Here is a 19388-nt window from a genome sequence, read left to right as displayed (position 1 = left end):
CCAGGACACACTTCAGACTTTGCTCCCTCTTCAACGCCTTCTCCCAGTTCCAGAGCATGTAGTAGCACAAACATGAAATCAGATGATTTCTCTTGAATTATTATTTCTTACCCACCAACAACAGGATACTTTGGCTCCAGAAAGAGAGCAAGGAATGAGATAAGGAGAATTGTATAAAGGAAGAGCTCTGATTGCAGGAACAAGATATGTTCTCTGATCTGAAGTAACCCAGTGACCAGAACTCTGATCATGGGCAGAAGCTCAGAGACAAACAGGAAAAGGGTTTCCTGCAATACATCTGAGAATTGTTCCTTCTGAGCACCAAAACCAAGCAAATCCTAATTGCCCCCAAACAGATTTGAGTGCCCTGTCTCTTGGCTTGTGATTCTCTGACTGTACTAATAAAACTGAAAACAAGAGAGCCAGTTAACCTCCTCAGTCTTCTTGGAATACTGTAATCAAAATCCGAAAAAGATGTTGTGAATGGCAAAACAGCGATGGGTTAGAAAACTGCAAACAGGCTCGGAATAACCTGGCAAAGGCAAACCACGTCTGAAGTCCTGTATGACGACTGATGACTGTATTTGTAATGCAAAATAAAAGAGGAAGATGAGTCCTCAGTGTGGCAGCAGACAGAAAACCAACATACAGAATGAGGAGAAGTAGACTTGTAAGATACTACTGGAAAGTTCAAATTCAGAAGTAAAGTTATTAAACATAGATATAACTATACAGCCAAATTTTCCTTCTTTGTTTTTTAAATAAGTGTTACCTGGCACTTCTTATCTATTTCTGTAGAACTGCTGTTACTGTGTTATACATATTACTTTCAGTTGCAATTTTTAATCAGATTTTGATCTCTATCTTACATCACTTACAGTCAGCATTCTCCTCAGGCTGAGATAGTTTATTTTTAGGGTTGTTTTTGTTTGTTTTGTTTTCTTTCTGGAGGGTGGCAGATAAGCTTTAGCAAAGTCTTTACTGTTTCGCAGAAAGCATCTACAGAAAATAAGGCTGTCACAACAAAACTTATGTAGACCTCTTTCAGGATGGAGTCTCAGAACTTTATTGCATGGTCAGTGACACAGTCAGGTCTTGTGTCACTCGTGCCTTGGTCTCAGAAGTGGACAGCAGGCCTTGAGAGGGAAGATACTTTACACATGCCCAATAAACCCACTGCCTGACGTTTTAATATGTAGCTCAAACTAAGGGGAAAGAGAGAAAGGCAGGGGGGAAACACCGAACAAACAAAACTCCAAACAGCAGCTGCTCAAACGTGCTGTCAAGTACTAGACATCGAGTTAAGGCAGGGAAGTAACAGTGTGTGGAATTTACTGGCCTGGAGAGCAAGATGAAGGATGTGGGTGCTATTTTGCCAAAAGCAAGTGCAGAACACTCAGTCATCAATGCAAGCAGATGGGAGAGGAATCTCTTGAGATGGTGATGTCCTGTATGTTGTTTTGGCTAGTCTGTTGTGCCACCACGGATACTGGCACTGCCATGGCAACTCCCTCCTGATCAGGAACAGATGGGCAAGCTTGTGGCATGCTGTCAGTTTGTATCACAGCCCATTGCCTGCCTCTTCTTACCAGCCCCACATAATGTTCAGGCTGCTGTTTAAGCTGCTATGTCCAAATAATCTCGTGATTTACTATCGTAATTTGGTCTCCATAGAGTAACTTATTCACTTCCCTTCTCTTCTTGAAGGAAATGCTTTAAAAGTGTAATTTTAATAATTTCAATTAGGTTAAGAAGACCATACCTTGGGGCAACTGTATAGTTTTGTTACTTATAAAATGCCTGTCTCTGGCTCATAAACCAAGGATCTATGTTCTGCCTCATTCCCCATCTAGTAAGTAAACCTTAATACTAAAATAGATAGAGTGTTTTAAAAATACTATTTTAATAGCTTTATTTAGTAGATACTACCACATAAAATACACACATTGTGTGCCCTAGGCCTGAGGCAATGGCTATCACCTAGGAAGCATTGAATATTTTTCTTCCAAAACGTAGCCCAGTAGCACTGGTGGACAATGGTGTAGAAGGACCATTCAGGAATTCCACAAGTCACAGCAGTTTCTTGATTGCACCCTTCACCCTGTGCTTACGGGCCTGTGCTCCCACTGGAAAGGAGATAAAAAAAGCTCCCAATTCCAGCAGGTATTTCCATAATTCTTCTCCCAGTGGAAGAGATGTTAAACAGTGTCTCTCACTCAGCAGTAACTGGATGTCCTCCTAATCCTCTCACTGTTCAGACAGCGTAAGGCATCTCGTTCCACTTCCTCCACATTCAGGCACAGCAGGCTCAGACGAGGTCCCACTTGTGACACAAACTCCACTTCACCACACCGAAAATTTCTCAGCTGTGCTGGAGCTGAAGGGGAAAGGTACAACCAGCAACAACTCAGTACAGGGCTGTGGCTCTGTTCTAGCACACCACTGTAGAAGTTGCTGGGGGAGGTAAGGCCTTGCAGCAGCTGCTTGGCATCTCCTAAACCTCAAAGGACAGCACGATCAATGAATCCAGGATGCAGGCAGATTAATGCATTTGGCCAGCATCCCTCTAACGGAGGAAACAGGCATTGGCAGCATGAAATGCTGTGAACTATGTACTGCTGACATAGCTGATGCACTGAGCTTTGTGTCTCCTATCAGTATCAGCAACCTGGCCTGACAGACAGGGCACACAACAGCCAAAAATAATGTCTCTCACAGCTCCTCTGGTGAGCTTAGCAAATCAACCCCTGCAGCACCTGGACTCATTCTGAAGCACTAGTATTGGTGCAAACAGCTATGAAGAATGTCCCCTTAACACAGCACCAGCACATTCGCGGCAGCATTAGCTCGGACCCCAGCACCCACGAATTCAAAACACTTCAGTGCTTTAAATACTGTGCCCATGGTGTGGATTTTCAGGCCTAGTCTTGACTCTACATGCTGTCCTGTCTAAAGTCAAACACTTGATTTGAGAGGTCTGCACAGTAACTGGCAACCAGATTCCCGACCCATCCAAGGACTGGTAACCTTGTTCTAAAACAGCTCTATATTTCTTTGTAAAGTAGAAAATTTCATATATATTGTTTTAGATAGTGACTTTCGTAATATTATTTCTGTATATTTATAAGCATGGATCTGCTAAGACACATCTTAGCTCTGCACTACAGAATTCACAATTCCATGGAAATCGTTCAGACCTTGCTTCGTGGGCAGCAAAGGCACCTCTCCTTCCCCAGCCTGGTGAGATGTCTCCACCCTTCCTTCCCATACTAAATATTAGAAAAGCCAGCAGTGCTTGCTTACCAGGCCGCAAGATCTTGGAGGGCTTCCTGTCTAGGCTGAAATCCAGCAGGATAGGACGACAGATGAGAGGACTCCTGCACAGACTCCTTAAGTAGCAAGCAACAATATCCTCAGGTTCCTCTAGACACTGAGGAAGGAAAGGGTGTGTTGCCAGAGAGTGTTCAGAGTGAGGCAGGGAGCCTCTGGAACACCCACAAGCAAAGGGAGATTCAGTTCAGCTGAGGCTGCAGTTGCTACTGGAATAACCCACTCACCCCCGTGCCAGTAGCTTCCCCATGCTGAATGGACACGCTGCCCCTGCTCTGCACACAGTTCTGCAGAGCTTCCCACTCAGGAAGGCTCAGGCCCAGCATTGCTGCCACATGTTCATTCCTGCACAGCACCACAGCTTCACCTGTTCCGTCCTCCACCAGCACCCTGTGGAGAGAGCAGGCAGGGTGAGATGCAGAGGGAGGTCAGGACAATGCCTGGCTCCCTCACAAGGGTTATGCCCCAGACAACAGATCTCAGTAAAGCGAGAGGGAGGTTTGTTCACATCTCAGAAGACGTGACACCTCTAACTTCTATCTTTGCTATTCTGTCTATATTCCATCCTTGGTCTGATTTCCCCCCTTCTTTTTGTGGTGCAATTTGCTCCCTCCTTCCCACATTTCCCACACCCAATCTCTACAGTGCTTACCGTGCACTGGCTTGTCTCACTCCTGTGTGTGATGGACATGGTGGATTGTGTCGGGTGCACCTCCCCTGAAGGAAGAATAAAGCTACAGCTATGTATGGGTGGGTATTAGAGAGAGGGGGAAGGGACACTGCTTTTTTTAAATTCTTTCCTAATTAAGTATGCAAAGGATTAAAAAATTGCACTGCATTTCCAATGAGTGTCTTGGGAAAAGTTTATATGGGGAGAAAAATCACCTGCTGCAAGATGCTGAAGCCCAACAGCAGTGAACACAGGAAGAGCAGAGCACTAACAGAGTAGGATTCTCCTCTTTCATGTGCTCACTTCACCCCCAGTCCTACCTGTCAGCCTGCCTGGCATTAGATATGTACTTCTAATCCATTGTCACTTTGATCCCCTTCTAATATGCAAGTCCTTCTTAGACACTGGGAAAAGAGGGCTTGGAATTGGGATAGGAACTCTTATTTCTTCAACATGGTAGCAAAGGATGTGTCAGACTAGAAAATCTGCAAGACCTCTCACAAATTATCTCTGTGGAAGCTTGAATACCTCCTTGAAAATGCTGCTGCAAAGTGAGCAAACCCACTGCAGGTACACAGTCAGTACACAGGACAAGTGGCATAAAATCCGTGCCCGGGGTAGGTTTTGCAGGTGAGGTCGTAAGTTGGACAGAAACACTAGTGAGGGGGATGAGGCTTCTCCTGCAGGACTAGAAGAAATATGAATTTGAGAAGCTTAGAACATAGAAACTTTTCTAAGGACACTGTAAGGTGAGAACAGACCCTGAAGTTACCTGGAAGGAAAGAGTAGGTGAGAAGCTGGCAGAGATATGATGCTCACACAGCTGCAGGCAATGTATGTGCAATAAACATTATGAAATCTGCAATATGAAAGAGTATATGTCAAAAAGAGCTTGTAGAAACTAAATGTTCAGTTTTCTTGGGATGACTGGGCTGATCTTCATTTGTAACATGGTAGGAAAATAATTTGTAGAAAGGGATTTGGAGGCATGAAGGTATGGACAAGGGATCAAAATCCACAGGAGAGATGTTAAGGTTAAGAGAGAGTTTAAAAGAGAGGTCAGTGCCTGGATCAGGGCTCTAAAGACAGGAGTACCTTGAGATTTTGCGTTCCAGGTTCTGGAAGAGGATCTTGGCTCCAGGTAGCAAACCCCAGAGATGCTGCAGATAGGTGGCAGAAATGTAAATGTCCATCACAACAGGGGAGCCTGGAGCGACCGAGACGCTGAGCTTCACACTGTGATCACTGGCTAGCAGGTTCCCTGAGGAGGCACGGAACCACCCATGAGCTCACTCACACACAGGCAGCACACACCATCACTGAGCTGGACCTGCTAGAAGTGTTTTTCCTCCCATCACAGTGTTCCGCCTCACAGGTTTTCCAGGTACAGCATTCCCATCCCCACACATGCAGTGTGCAGTTTCCAAGCCCTCTGACATGCAATGGGAAGCAACATCCTGGCATACTTCCACTATTCTCAGATACAGCAGCACAGTTAGCCAAGTGCATTGCCTCTCTGAAACAGAAAGGAATGAAAATCAATCTGCTGAACTGGATAAACTGTCACAACCTTACCTTTCTGCCTTGGAAGGCGAACAGTCACAGATGGCTTCTCATTCTTGGGAGAGGCACACAAGGTCCTCTCCACTATCTCACCAGAGAAAGAAACAAGGGAACCTGTAAAACTGAGAAGAGACCAGGATTTTTGTCCTGCCTGAAGACAAAAGTAGTGGAGGAGGGCCTGACTTGCAGATTGCAAAAAAGGACTGGGTGAAGTGCTGTTGCTTGAGCCCAGTCTCAGAGGAACCTGTCCTTGAGCACCTGAGCTACTGGAGTAGCTACCAGCTTGCTGCAGTCTACCCCATCCAGGGACAAGAGGCCCCTTTAACTTGCTTTCTGCCTCTTCAGGCTCAGCAGTGAAGAAGAGTAGGGCATTACAGCCTTTCTATCTGCTTAACTCCTAATTGTTTTTCTTAATTAGAGGAAGAAGCCAAGGAAAGAAAAACAGTTTATTGTAAGGCACTGGTGAAAATTCCAGTGTGCATGCATATCACCCCAGATTAAACATGCTTTGAACAGAAAAGCTTCTAATTCTAGTATTTTTTGAGTAAGTTATGCTAAAATAATCTACAAACAACAAAAATAAGTCATATATTCAGTCTCATTTTCCCTGCTGTACCTGTTTCCACTTCTGCCAGGAATTTAGCAGAGGACTTTGGATCCTAGTCCATACCAGCAGCAGCTGAAACATTTTCTAGACACTATTTTGCAGTGTCCAGAAATCCGTTTAGCTTTGATAACCAGGAGGGGAGAGGTGTGGACTGCTTCCACACAGGAAGATTTACAAACCATATTCTTAGAGTGTTAATTGCTGTTTAATATAGCACTGTTTGCAATAAAAATGAATACAGACCCATTCCCTAAGACACAGTCACTTGTAATTTGGGGGAGACCAACATACCTGCTGCTAAGCACTTCTGGAATGGAGAAAATTCTCTGGTCCGTGCCTGTCAGCACCATCCTGGCTGCCAGCTAGAAGTGAGGGAGACATAGCCTCAGACAGATTGCAGTTTACAGGTATCCCCAGCCAGAGCAGTGAAGACAAGTCCTGCACACTTAGAGGTCAGTCAAGCAATTCATGCTTCCTCTCCAGATTAATTCTGAGGCAGAAAAATGTGAAGCCCGGCAGCAGCTTCTGATGGAGCTTCGAGCAGAATGGGACCATCAACAAGATACTCTGTACTGATAATTTTCTAGCTAGTTTTGGAGAGATCTGCAAGTCATCTGTGAAAGCCTAGAGCAATAAGGCACTGCATACCTGGCGCTCAGGCAGACGGGAGATCCAGGTCTCATGCTGTAAGTGCCAGGTATCTTGGACAGGCAGGCACAAGGGACAAGATGGCCTGGTCAGGAAGGTTGCTGGCACAGGTGGAAAACAGAGCTTGTCAAACACTTCCACGTCCTGAGGTAAGAGTGACAAGGCAAGACAAGAAGACTATTAAAGGAAGGAGCTTAAAGTTATTTAGGGAAAAAGGGGAAGAACAATGGTTTAAAGAACAAAAAAAAAAATCCACTGAACTCAGAGCTCTGAGAATTTTAATCAAACACAGAACAACTGAAGCAGTTTCTTGGCAAGACAAACGGAAATTCCAAGCCTCGAAAAAAGCTTAGTCACCCTCTGATTCCTCGACTCTCGCATGCAGTTCAGCAAGTCTCCTAGAGGAAACAGCAAGACGACGTCTCTCTTACCGAGCAGCAGGGCACAATGAAGCGATACAGTCCATCCTGGTGCAGAAATGGAAACCATCGTAGAGACTTTCCCATAAAGAGGAGTAGTGCCTGGTGAGGGAGGGAAGAGAGAGAGAAGGTGATGATAAGTGTTAGGAAAAAGGTACAAAATGAAAAATACAGCGAGGGCAAGCCCAGCCCAGGCAACGTCTTGATAGAGAAGTAAGATTAGCACAATTAAGGGTATGAGAAAGTAGATGCATTTACAGGAAGGTGACAGAGAGGAGCTGGAACTTCCTTGGGGTGGCACAAGGAAGTTGCCTGCATAAACACACACCTCTACCAAACACGAAACCCACTTTCCCATTGATTAGTAATCCAGATACCTAATTATCTACAGACTCCCTGAGGAGCCACCCCCCCACACACCTCCCCCCCCCCCCCCCAACCTATCAAACCACATCGCAAAGCTGCCTCACTTCTTGCTGTGTCACGCCCTCTTCTCCATCACAACTGGTGTCCTCCAGCCCTGGTAGATTCCCAATTTCTCTAGGGTGGCTCCACAGCCGAGGTCTGCCCAGCCACAGCACTGTGGCCTGGAAACTGTGCTGCAGCTCCTGTCCTTCTCCATCTTCTCTGGGTGGTTGGTAATTGCGTAACATAAGCCCCTCTTTCTGGGTAACCAAGAACAGGTGAGATACACAGCTGGTTGTTCCAGTGCTACTCTGCCCCCCCTGACAGTTCTCATCTCTGTGAGTATCTGACTTGGGATCCTCCAATTTCAGCACTTTCGCCTCTGGAGCTTCCAGCTCAGGTGTTACATTGTCATCTTTCTTCTTCCTCAAAGAGGAGCTGTTTTCACTTCTACGGCCTTTCTGAAGTTGTCCTTCAGCAGCATGGAGAACCTGAACATCCTCAAAGTAGAACTGCACATAGACACTGAAACAAAAAATGGTAGTAGTGAAACTCCCTGTCCCTGAGAGGTGCCTGTCCAAAACAAATGACTATCTGGGAAAAGCACTGCTTGAGAGTGCCCCACAGGTACTCATCACAAGCCATGGGAGAGAGGGAAGTAGAAGCCAGCTACTAGGCTGTGTGTATTCTGAACAAAATACAGATGGTGGGTTTGTTGCTGATAAAGAGCTCATTTTCTACAAATAGGAAAGGACAGTTGTTTTGGCAATGAAATGCTATGTTGATAAGAAGCTTTACCACCGACCCAAAACAGTTGTGGAACTGGAGAGTCATGATTTTACTTGCATACTGAATAAAGGGACTCACCTGGTTTTTTTCTCCCTCACATGTTCAAGATTTTCCAGGTGCTCCCAGGAGGGAAAATCAGTCTGAAGGAATCTCTCCACTACAAGTTGGTAGTTTTCCACCTGCAAGAGTGATCCTGCAAACACATCAGAGAAAGGAGCTGAGCTAAATAAAAAGAGAACATAAAACCAGTAAACTCAATATCCTCATTTTAAAGTCACGAGGTCAGGCAGTGACAGTTCAGCATCTCCGTACCAAGTCTCTTCTTCCTTGTTTTGGAGCTGAGTGGCAGAAGAGCAAAAGATCAGCACCCAAATATAGTTTAGTGGGACATACCTATGAGAGCTGTATTGGCAAAGGGGCTACCATCCTTCTGGGATATCACACAGCGAAGTGTGCTGCTCTTGTCCTGCAGCTGGAGTGAACTGCTCCTGGACGAGACCCTCAGCACACCCAGCAGTATCTGCAACAGAAAGGAAGCCACAATGAGCATCAAACAATTCCCATCTTTGAAAGCCATAAATTACAGTGTGTGGAGTAGCAGCTGAAATTCAGCCTCTTTTCAACACATCTCAGCCAGAAAAGCGGTGTCATTTCTGAACAGGAAAAATAGGCATGCACTAGACAGGGTGCTGGAAGGCATGGGGGGATCTGAGAACTCTCAAGGCACAGGCAGTAAAGGGAACAAGGCACTTACTAGTCGGGACTGGAAACTTCCTGCTGAGAGTGTGCAGTAGGACCAGACCAGTCTGCGATTCAGGTCCTGGGTGCCCATATGCTGTGCTTCCAAGGGAGAGAGCAACTGTGATGGACTGAAGCCTTCCCAGCTCTTCTGTTGGGCCATATGGCAAACTGCAGACAGAGATGGGGCTTGGCATGGGGGGTCCAGAGTCAAATACTATGAAAAAAGAGAGAAAGAATGAATCAGCTGATTTTCTTCCCGTCATACAAACAGCAAACAGCTCACAGAGCATTTACTCACTTTCTGCAGGGGACAATGGTGTACTTTTGCTAGAATTTCGTTATAAATATCTCTTGCTTTCTCTCTGTCTGGCACCATAGCTTGCAGAAGGGGGACAAGGAACTTTTCAGCAGCTCCTGGGTTTTGGTGAGTACAGCTAAGCAGTCGACGGTGCCCAAAGAAACAAGAAAACCTGAAGAGAAATTATGACTGTTAAAAACAGTAGCAGTCCTCACATTTTAGTGACTCTTGCATGTAAGTCAGGGATTCCTTCTGCTTGTTATGAGTGAATACTCTGTATAAGATAGGAACTAAAGAGAGCAAAAAAAGAACATCAAGTAATTGAAAAAAAAAAAAAGAACATTTAAGGCCAATGCAGATTCCTTTTGGGCAAGCAGACAAGGAGGAATAGGAAAATATACAGAAATGCACAGACTAACAAAATCTCAAAACTAAAGTAGCCAAAAAACGAAACCATGTGAAAATAATCTCCCTCTAAGTCATGAAAATGGATCTCCATGCATTTTGGCTAAGTTTGGTATCATTACTCATGTTAGGTACACTTGGCTTTCTTTTACAGGATGAAAAAAAATCACAAGGCAGAAACAACCACAGACTACTCTTGTTCCAATATTTTTCTCACGTGGTGTTCCTTTCAGAAGTTTAGATTACTGCTTTTGAAGGCCTGGAAGTGATCACACTGCCAGTCAAAATATGACTTAACAACAGAAAGTGAACTCAAATGAAAAGAGATAGCAACTAACTCCCTGGAACAATTTTCAAGCAGTAGCAGGACTTGGCAATCACGTTTGAAGTGAAAAAGATAATAAAAAAACTGAAACTTATAGCTAGCACAATTCCCAGAGCAAAAATGAAGCTGTTTTATTGGAAAGCACAGTAAAAATTCCACAGTGCCAGTAAAGGACAGGAACGCTGAACATTCTGTGAACTGCTGAAATTGACTGAAATTAAATATATACATTTTGAAGTCCAAGACAGCAGTTACAGTGATCAACCATAGTACAGCCATCAGGGAGAGCAGGAAGCCATCTGGAAGACCCAGAGATAAGCATGGGTGGGAAAATCTGCTAAGACAGAGGCTCTCAAGCAAATGATCACACTACCAGCAACACTCAGAATACCTCAAAGGGATATGCTGAGCAGCTGCTGCCGCTTCTGTGAGCGACCAGGACACGAGCCTTTGTACTGGTTGTGATCTAGTTGTAGCAGCATTTTCCAGCTGCAGCCTCAGTGTCCTTCTTGATTTGCCAAGCAAACCACATTGGCAGGCAGACATCCCTACAGTGCTTCTGTATTTCAGGACAAAACTTCCCAGGCAGGACTACATGAGAACAATGTCCTGGAGTGTTGCAGCTTCCCGAGAGCAGTGGGCTTGAAAACTGTACAAGATTTTCTCATAAGAACAAATGCAAAGTACAAGCAACTGGACATGGTGTGAAATCTAGATGAATAGCTTACTTAGGCTGATAAATCAGAACCAATAGCTGCTAATGGTATCCAAGCATAAAAATTTTGTGAACACTGGGTCTAGACGATACCCAGGTAGTCTACAAAGCACATTTACAAATGGCCTGACTTCAGAACTGTCCTCACCTCTCCTCAAAGGTCTCCAGGAGGCTCACCAGCCAGAGGTAGAGTGGCATACCAAGATTGTAGCGGAAGAGCAGCTGTAAGCAGAGATTTCCTGAAGAGGTCGGTGGCTGGTAGGGGGTGCTGAGCCTTGAGAACCTCTTCAGCACAACAGTGCTGCTCAGGCAAGCACCAAGTACAATGAAAGGGAAGGATACCAGAGGCTTCTGCAGGAGGTGGACATCGATGAGCTGAGATATACAGACGTACAACATAAGAGATAGCTAGACTGCCACCGCTCCCCCAAACCATCACCCCACCCTAAACTCTTGGTCACTCTAATGGATTGTCTATAATCAGGCCTGAGGCACCTGGCATGGTTTAGGAAGGAATCAGATAATAGTAATTTCAACTCTAACGACTGAGCCTAGACCGTAAGATCCCCAATTCTGTTCCAGATACTTGCTGACATAGTTCCAGTGTTGCTGGAGCCTTCTGTTGACCCACACACTCACAAGCCATCCCCAGGGCCTGAGTCTTTTCCACAAATGCTTTATGATTTGTAAGTCTCAACTTACTTCCACACATGCTCCTGGCCGGAGTCCACGTGCAGATTTCAACACTGGGAGGTAAGCAAGGCACAAGCAGACTTGGTTATCCAGTAAAAAGAGACCAGCTTGGACACTGAGTATTTTGGTGACAATTCCCTAAATAGCAAGCAAACAGAAAGTTACAGGAGTGTAGAGAGTTCCAAAATGTAAGAGACTCACAGGCCTGAGCAGTAAGGAAATAAACTCATGATGAAAGTAAGTCCTTGCAGGCCATGAGCTGAAACCCTACAGGATGAGTGGTTGAAGGCTAACCCTACAAATCCTTACCACATAGGAGATGATCTTGGACTCTCTGGTTGATCTTGGCCCCTCCTCTTCAACTCCCAGCTCCAAGGAGCCATTGAGCTGCTCAGCAGTCTCAAGGGAAGAAGACTGAGTGGATTCTCCTTGCCAAGTACTGTTCAGTGGCTGCTCCCTCACGTGCTCCGCACAGTAGGGTAGAAGGCAGGAAGGAAGACTCGTGACAAACGTCTTTTGTCCAGATTTCTTCAGGCTGGACATACTCAGGCCTGTTATTGTGTACCTGTGACCCAACTGGAGGACATGATGCCATGCCAGCTGGCTGGGTTCCTAGAGCAGAAAAAACCAAAAGTGACATCAGCATCAACCACAATGAAAAAAATTCTTCCCTCCAGAGGACTGCCTCACACTCTTAGCAAAAGGGTGGCATCTGCAAGACGTTTACAGACACTGCAACTGCATGAGGTAGGAGGACACAGAACTAGACTTCTTACATACAGAGACTATTATAGCTGCATGGAATATTAAAAAAAAAAAAATCACTAGAAAAGGAAGAATAAATCAAAATGGGAAATCAAGGGCAAGCTTCAAAGAATTAATCAACTAGCACATACACAGACCATGAATTTGTGAGCAAAATTCCAAGGACTTACCTGCACCAGCACAGGGACACAAACAGCTGAGGTGAAGCACTTTAGAAACAGAAAGAAGAAAGTCTTGTGGCGAACACAAAGGAGAGGCCCGAGTCTGATCAATTCACCTGCTACAGTAAGATTTGATCTTCTCCTACATGGAATCCTAGAGGGCAATTGAGGAGGCAGATGAAATCAGAGATGAAAGAACAACTCAAAAGTATCTCAAAAGCAAAATAAACACATATGTAGGATGCATTTTTTAGAAATAAAGGATCCAACAAGGTAATACGAACAATCTCTCAGAGAGGTTTTCAAAACAATATTTGGCTATAAAATTTGTACTTTAACTTGTATATACTAAATCTCTTTGATGTTTTAAAAACCTTAATATTTGAAGACAGAAGGGTTATGTTGAACAAATTCACATGTTCATGACAACAATCAGATTATAAAAAGCTTTACCACAAACCGGATGCTAATTGTAGGTCTAAAGGAGAAGGAAAAAAGAAGTCACAAGCAATTCTTCAGCAGAAAACAGAATTTGGATTTGTAGATCCATGGAACGTGACACTGTGGAAGCTCTAAGCCTATAAACCAAAGAGGCCTGAAAGCAATAATGGAGTCTTTCTAACAAACTTGGCACAGAGTGAAAGAGCAGCAAAACTAAAAGCAGATGAGAGGAGAGAGAGGTGATATTTCTTTAATCGTTTCTGTTTGTCATTTCAAACTTTCATTTCAAAAAAATGAAAAGAAAATTCAAACATATTGTTTGTAATTTTCATTTCAGCTCCTACTGGACTTGAGTATAACCATTCCACTTACTCTAAACAAACACATTCTTGATTCTAAAACATATAAACAATTATCTAACTTTATGACTTTGGAAAAAAAAAACAAAACCAGGATGTCCACAGACAGTAATACCAGCAATTCATTGTTAACATTTTTAAAGAAGGAACATGGAAAATTGGTCAGATATCAGTCAGTAGCAGAGGAGCTTTATGTTAAAAGCCTGAGAACATATACTGAAATATGGAACTAGTTTTCTTGTTTAGAGAGGTCCCTTGAGCAAAATCAAATACGCTTAAAATAAGTTTGTCACAGGCAGATAAACCCAATTAAAACAAAAGATAACTAAAAAGAAGCAGCATGACTAGTGACACTTTATTGTATACTGTAACTAAATTACACCAAGAATTCTCTGCTCAGGAAGATGTTAAAACATGATCTGCTTCAGTAAGATTTGTAATTCCATTGGCTACATTTTCACATACTGTAAACTAAAGAACAGTTACTCTCATCAGTTGACATTTCACTGGTATCTTTATCTTAGTAATATGATAAAAACTTGACCAGTGGCATATATTAATTTCATATTACAATCTAGGCTTACTTTCAATTATTCTTCTGGTTCACTGGAGGCTAAAAAAAAGAAAAAAGTTGCGCTAAAAATTTTAGCCTAAAAGTTGAATTAACACTTCTTTCTCATATCCTCTCTGTAATATCAAAATACATCTGGAAATAATTTAGATTTGTCTTATTTTATCAAAATACAGAATAAAGCCTTCCAATTAAGTCCTGGAAAACAGATGATTAATGAAAAGTGGCTTTATTGTTTAACTTTTACTTCCACCACTCACCATTACGCTTCCACCTGTGGCAGAAACAGAATTTGTCTCTTCCTAAGCCAAGTGCTTTTCATGGTACCTGTCAAACCAGACTAACGGTGCTATGATGGAATTGAGTATATTATGTGTTTACCTGGAGTTAAGCAGTGGCTCAGCTGATGTTGGGCAGGCGACTGGAATGCTGTGAAGTACTTTGTTGGGGGTATTAACTGGCACTGGATCCTCCAGGATTTCCAAGTACCCTGCTGCACTCTGGTCTGTCTGTGGTATATATGACCAGCTCAGAAAGAGGACCAGTGACTCCAGCCACTCAAGTTCAAAATGCAGGAGCTAAACCAAAAGATGAGATAAAAGCTTGAGATAAGTTACAATATGTTTTCTCAATGTTACTTACAATATTCATTACGAATCCACCCTTGCAAGTGCATCACAAACTCGTCTACTGCTGGGCTTCATTACTAAATGAGAGCAGTGTTTTCTGCCCACTCTCTTATCTTGCATGGAGAACTTCTGTCCTTCCAGGTGCAAACCTAGAAGAGATTTGCTGAGCTCTGCAGCCAGCATTTCATGGGTTATAGTAACATCCTCCCAAAAGGTGATAATTAATTCACTGCAAGGCTTAGTTATTTTCAGACTATTTTTTCTAAAATTCTCACCTGCTCTCTTTTCCCCTGTGTTTTCAGTTAGAAGTTCATACCAATATAACTTTTTTCTAGTCTTTGCCTCCTTGGAAAGCACAACTTCAGCTCTCTGCCATCACTACTCCCTTATCTAGACTCCCTTGCAACAACCTTCAGAAGGCTTTTAAGTCAATTGTCATGCTAGCTATTATTTCCTGAAAGTTATCAATGCATCACTGAACACCCAGTACAACTCTCCAGAAAGTTATTTCTGCTCCACTAGTTGGAATTCAGCAAATAGAGGGGACGTCTCCCAGGCTGTCTTGTACTATAGCGAATTTAACAGAAGTGTACTGGCTGTCTTTTTTCTGGGCCAGCACGTTCAATATTTCTTCTACCAAAGAAAAATTTGACATGCTCTGCCCTCTCCCCAGGTTCTAAAGCTTGCTGTTTTCCTGCCTGCTACAGAGATGTGTTATTTCCCTCAATAAAGACTTTGGCAGAACATTTGAAGCCCTGGGTGGTCTGTGACACTGCCCCAGAAGTGGGAATAAACACAGAACCCCTCAGACCAAGGACATACCTCACATGGAATTATCCCAGTATTGTCCTTCACATATAGGCAACCATCTACCAACTTTTCTTTGTTCTCTTGCCTTCCATCTGTTATATAGCCAACCAAGATCAGGTAAGTCCTTGGCAAAGCAGTCTGTGTGGGTAAAGCACCTTGGCCTTGACGAGCCCATTCTTTAAATTCATTAGTGCTCCAGGTCAGGTGGCTGCAGCAGGGTATACGCTGCTGATGCTGAAGGTCAGAAATGGAGATGAAACTGGAAAAAAAAAGAAAAAAAGAAAAAGAAAAGTAAAGTGAGAATATAGCAGGACGTAGGAAAAACTCTGCCTGCAAAGTTTAGAGATTACAGTGATCATCGCAGTGGACACTGCTTGGCTAGGTCAGAAGAGTCTTAGCACACCCAGAGTGTGGTCTGATGATATAACATGGCAAGAACCAACTCATTCACTGGCATTTATCAGTTATCTCTCTCAACTCAGTAAACATGTCTGTTCTACTTGAGCATCCTCTTTGAAAACAGACATCCTTTGCTACTACAGTTATGTGAGCAGGCATGGAGAAAATTTGAAAAGAAATAATAATGAGACTTAATAAACATGTTTTCAAGGACATGTGAGAGGTGGGAAGGAGAATAGTTACTAGTTCAGACATTTCTAGCTTGAATGGGACACTCCGTGAGAAACCCCCACAACTTGTCCAGTAACAAAGACAGGTAAATACAGACTAATTCCATCATTTGGTGCTAAAATTGCTGAACTGTAGTAAAAATAATTTTGAACAACTTCTAGATGAAGATTGTGACAGTTTTGGAACAAATTCTCTCCTGTGGATAGTTCACACAATACAAAGCTGAGAGACAGCAAGCCAGTAATATTAGACTGGGCTTTCACTCATAAGAACAGAGCCAAGCTTAGCCCTGAATCTTTCCACCCACCCTGCTGGCTTTGGGGAGAGGGGGAAGGATGAGATGTAACATTAAATCAACCACATCTGAAGCCATCCACAGTTTAGCATCTATCATGCTTAGACTGACCATGGTACTGAACACGGGAGAGAACAAGGCAGTATCCTCAGTAGATTCTAAACCTTTTCAGTGTTTATTATGATCATGGCAGCATTCATCATTGGTGTTTACATCTTAGCTGTCTGTGCTAGAGAATTAAGGGAAGTCCTCTGTCCATGCTAGCATCAACACTGAAAGAGCAAACACAAACTGTTCTCCAGGTAGTGACTTTAGTACTTGTTTCCAGTGAGGTTCGCTGACAATTTCAGGTTGTGAAACTGGAGCTTTATTCACAACACACACTTGCTCAGTAGCAGGACATAATCAAGTTCAGGGAGCATGAATTTGAAGAGTTTCACTAGTTGACTAGTCAGGTGTCAAAAGTTCAAAGTTGGAAATGAATCAGCAATAAACAGAATTTAGATATTAAAAAAAATTAATCAGAAAACATAGATTTATGCAGGTATTTGTGTATTTCACAGAAATCTGAACAGGAGATTAGTTGAAAATGTTCCATTCTCAGAGACAGAGCAGTATCAGGAAAACTGATACCTATGATCCACAAGGAGAACACGGTGCTGCTCGTATTTTTGTCAAATGTGCCGGGTGCTTTTTGGGAGAAACCCAAACTACAGCAGTACACTGGGTCCTGATTATCACATACAGAGAACTAAACAGACTCACTTCTGGTGCTCCAGAGCTTGGTGGTTAGTTGTAGATGTAGCATGCTGATCACAATTCCAATTGACCTTTGCCCCCAGACTGGCTGTGCCAAAGGTTTTAGTAGACTTTCTCCCATCATAAGTTGGAGCAAGAAAAAAACAGATCCAGAAAAGCCAAACCTTCCAATATAGATATCTCTCAACAAGCTTTATGTTTTTCGTGATGGTGAGCATCCAAAAGCCTTTCCTACTAAAATATGGACCACGTTATTCTAGAGTGCACACTTGAACGCTGACTTCGGCTGGCCAACAGCTTCGGAGACTGTACGCAGAAACATCCTCCTGGGCAGGCTGCCAGGATCCAGCCGGGAAGGTGCCGTGTAAGCGCTGTGCAGAACAGCAGCTCGCCCGCGGCGAGATGCTCCACTTCGATGACACCCTCTGCCTACCGCAGACTGGCGGATACGGTGCTTACTCATACCGCAAGGGCGGCCGGGGGCGCACCGAAGCCAAAGAAAGGCGTGCGGTTACCTGTGTTCGACAACATCGCTCCCACACTCCCCATCCGGGGCGGGCACCGCGCACGGACGAGCCGCGCTGAGCTCCCGGGAGGGCCGCGCATGGGCGCCGGGCCAAAAGGGGACACCCCCGGCTCCGTTCCTTCATCCCATTTCGCCCCTTCCCCTCAACCCGCCCTGCCGTCACCTGTAGCCGAGCGGCAGCGCCCCGCCGCCCGCACTCCGCAGGCACCGCAGCACCGCCTCCAGCGCCGCTGGCTCCTGCCCTTCCGGCCCCGGGAGCGCCCGGCTAGCGAAGTCCTGAGCCTCCCGCAGCCAGCGCTGCTCCTGGGGGAGAGAAGCAGAGGAGTGGGGGCTCAGCGCCGAGCGGCGGGGAGGTTTCGCAGCCGCCCCGGTCCCTCACTCACCGCCGCGCCGGGCGCCGCCATGACAGGCCGCGCGCACCGCGCCGTTGCCGTGGCGACGCGGCGGCGGGAAACGCGCAGAGGCTGCCGGGAGAGCCAAGAGCTACCGCCCCGCGCAGCGCTTCCCGCCCCTCCCGAGCGGGGTGCCGAGGAATGGGATCCCGGGGGGATACCGGCAGAGCTCTGCCCGGGGGTTGACCCCGGCTGGATGCTAGGCACCCACCAAAGCCGCCCTATTGCTCCCCTCTACAAACGGGCAGGGAAGAGAAAATAAACTGAAAGTTTCCCGTGTTGAGATACGGACAGGGAGAGATCAGTCACCGATTACCGTCACGGGCAAAACACACTGAACTTGGGGATATTAATTGAATTTGTTACCAACAAAATCAGAGCGGGATAATTGGAAGTAAAAGAAATCTTAAAAGCACCTTCCCCCCACCCATCCCTCCTTCCCTGGCTCGCTCTCCTCCCCTCCAGCGGCGCAGGGAGATGGGGAATGGGGACTACAGTCAGTTGTTGTTTCTGCCGATGCTCAGGGAGAGGAGTCCTTCCCCTGCTCCCGTGGGGTTCCTCCCGCAGGAGACAGTCCTTCACGGACCTCTCCGGCGTGAGTCCTTCCCACGGGCAACAGTTCTCCACGAATGGCTCCAACGGGGTCAGTCCTTCAGGCACGGGCTGCTCTAGTGTGGGTCCCCCACAGGGTCACAGGTCCTACCAGGAAAACCTGCTGCAGTGTGGACTCCTCCTCTACGGGGCCACAGGTCCCTGCCAGGAGCCTGCTCCAGCACAAGCTTCCCACAAGCTCACAGCTGCTCCAATATGGGGCTCCTCCACGGGCTGCAGGTGGATCTCTGCACTCCTGTGGTCCTCCATGGGCTGCAGGGACACAGCTGCTTCACCACGGTCTTCAGCACGGGCTGCAGGGGAACCTCAGCTCTGGTGCCTGGACCACCTCCTTCCCTCCTTCTGCACTGACCTTGGTGTCTGCAGAGCTGTTCCTCACATATTCTCATTCCGCTCTTCTCTGTCCACAGTTACATCTGCGCAATAACTTTTTTTTCCTTCTTAGAATATGTTATCACGGTGGCACTACCACCATTTCTGATGGACTTGGCCTCGACCAGCAGTGTGTCCGTCTTGGAGCTGGCTGGCATTGACTCTGCCTGGAACCTGGAAGGTTCTCACAGAAGGCACTCCTGTAGTCTCCCTGCTACCAAAACCTTGCTACCACGCAAACCCAATACATCTCTGCAGCCCAGGAGTAAAGTGGCCAAGCTGGAAGACAAGCTGTGTGGCAGAAGGGTGGGCTCAGTCCCTCTGGGCCTTGACACAAAGCCACAGGTCCTTGAGAAGTGCCAGAGGCCTGGCAGGCTGCAGGGTGGTGGCAGGGATGGAGGGAGGCAAGGACCTGCCAGTTCTGGCAAAAGCTAGGAAGTGGATGTGCACTCAGGTGT

The 19388-nt window shown here is 45.4% G+C and overlaps 1 protein-coding gene across 1 annotated transcript; it reads right to left on the bottom strand.

Annotated features, from left to right (window-relative positions):
- Positions 1-1884: 1884 nt before the first annotated feature.
- On the bottom strand, positions 1885-17997 carry CTC1 (CST telomere replication complex component 1). The gene is made up of 24 exons (XM_064644485.1): positions 17938-17997; positions 17718-17857; positions 15357-15603; positions 14287-14483; positions 12544-12688; positions 11918-12220; positions 11618-11746; positions 11064-11290; positions 9471-9642; positions 9186-9386; positions 8825-8951; positions 8510-8624; positions 7708-8167; positions 7250-7339; positions 6819-6962; positions 6462-6532; positions 5576-5685; positions 5096-5261; positions 4773-4859; positions 4529-4688; positions 3983-4047; positions 3558-3720; positions 3304-3430; positions 1885-2377 (listed from the first exon to the last, which is right to left on the bottom strand). The coding sequence occupies exons 1-24, from the start codon at positions 17956-17958 to the stop codon at positions 2217-2219; spliced, it is 3828 nt and encodes a 1275-aa protein (XP_064500555.1). The 5' UTR covers positions 17959-17997; the 3' UTR covers positions 1885-2216.
- Positions 17998-19388: the final 1391 nt, after the last annotated feature.

The sequence above is a fragment of the Pseudopipra pipra genome, chromosome 2 (assembly GCF_036250125.1).
Source record: "Pseudopipra pipra isolate bDixPip1 chromosome 2, bDixPip1.hap1, whole genome shotgun sequence".
Classification (NCBI taxonomy): Eukaryota; Metazoa; Chordata; class Aves; order Passeriformes; family Pipridae; genus Pseudopipra; species Pseudopipra pipra.
This window is presented reverse-complemented; position numbering and strand designations above follow the sequence as displayed.

Excerpts from the sequence above, each read along its gene's own strand:
- CTC1 (XM_064644485.1), bottom strand. The coding sequence starts at position 17,958 with ATGGCGGCGCCCGGCGCGGCG. Across the intron at positions 17,858-17,937 it reads TGGCGGCGCCCGGCGCGGCG|GAGCAGCGCTGGCTGCGGGA; the intron begins GTGAGTGAGGGA and ends TCTCTCCCCCAG. Across the intron at positions 9,387-9,470 it reads ACCATTGTCCCCTGCAGAAA|TATTTGACTCTGGACCCCCC; the intron begins GTGAGTAAATGC and ends CTTTTTTCATAG.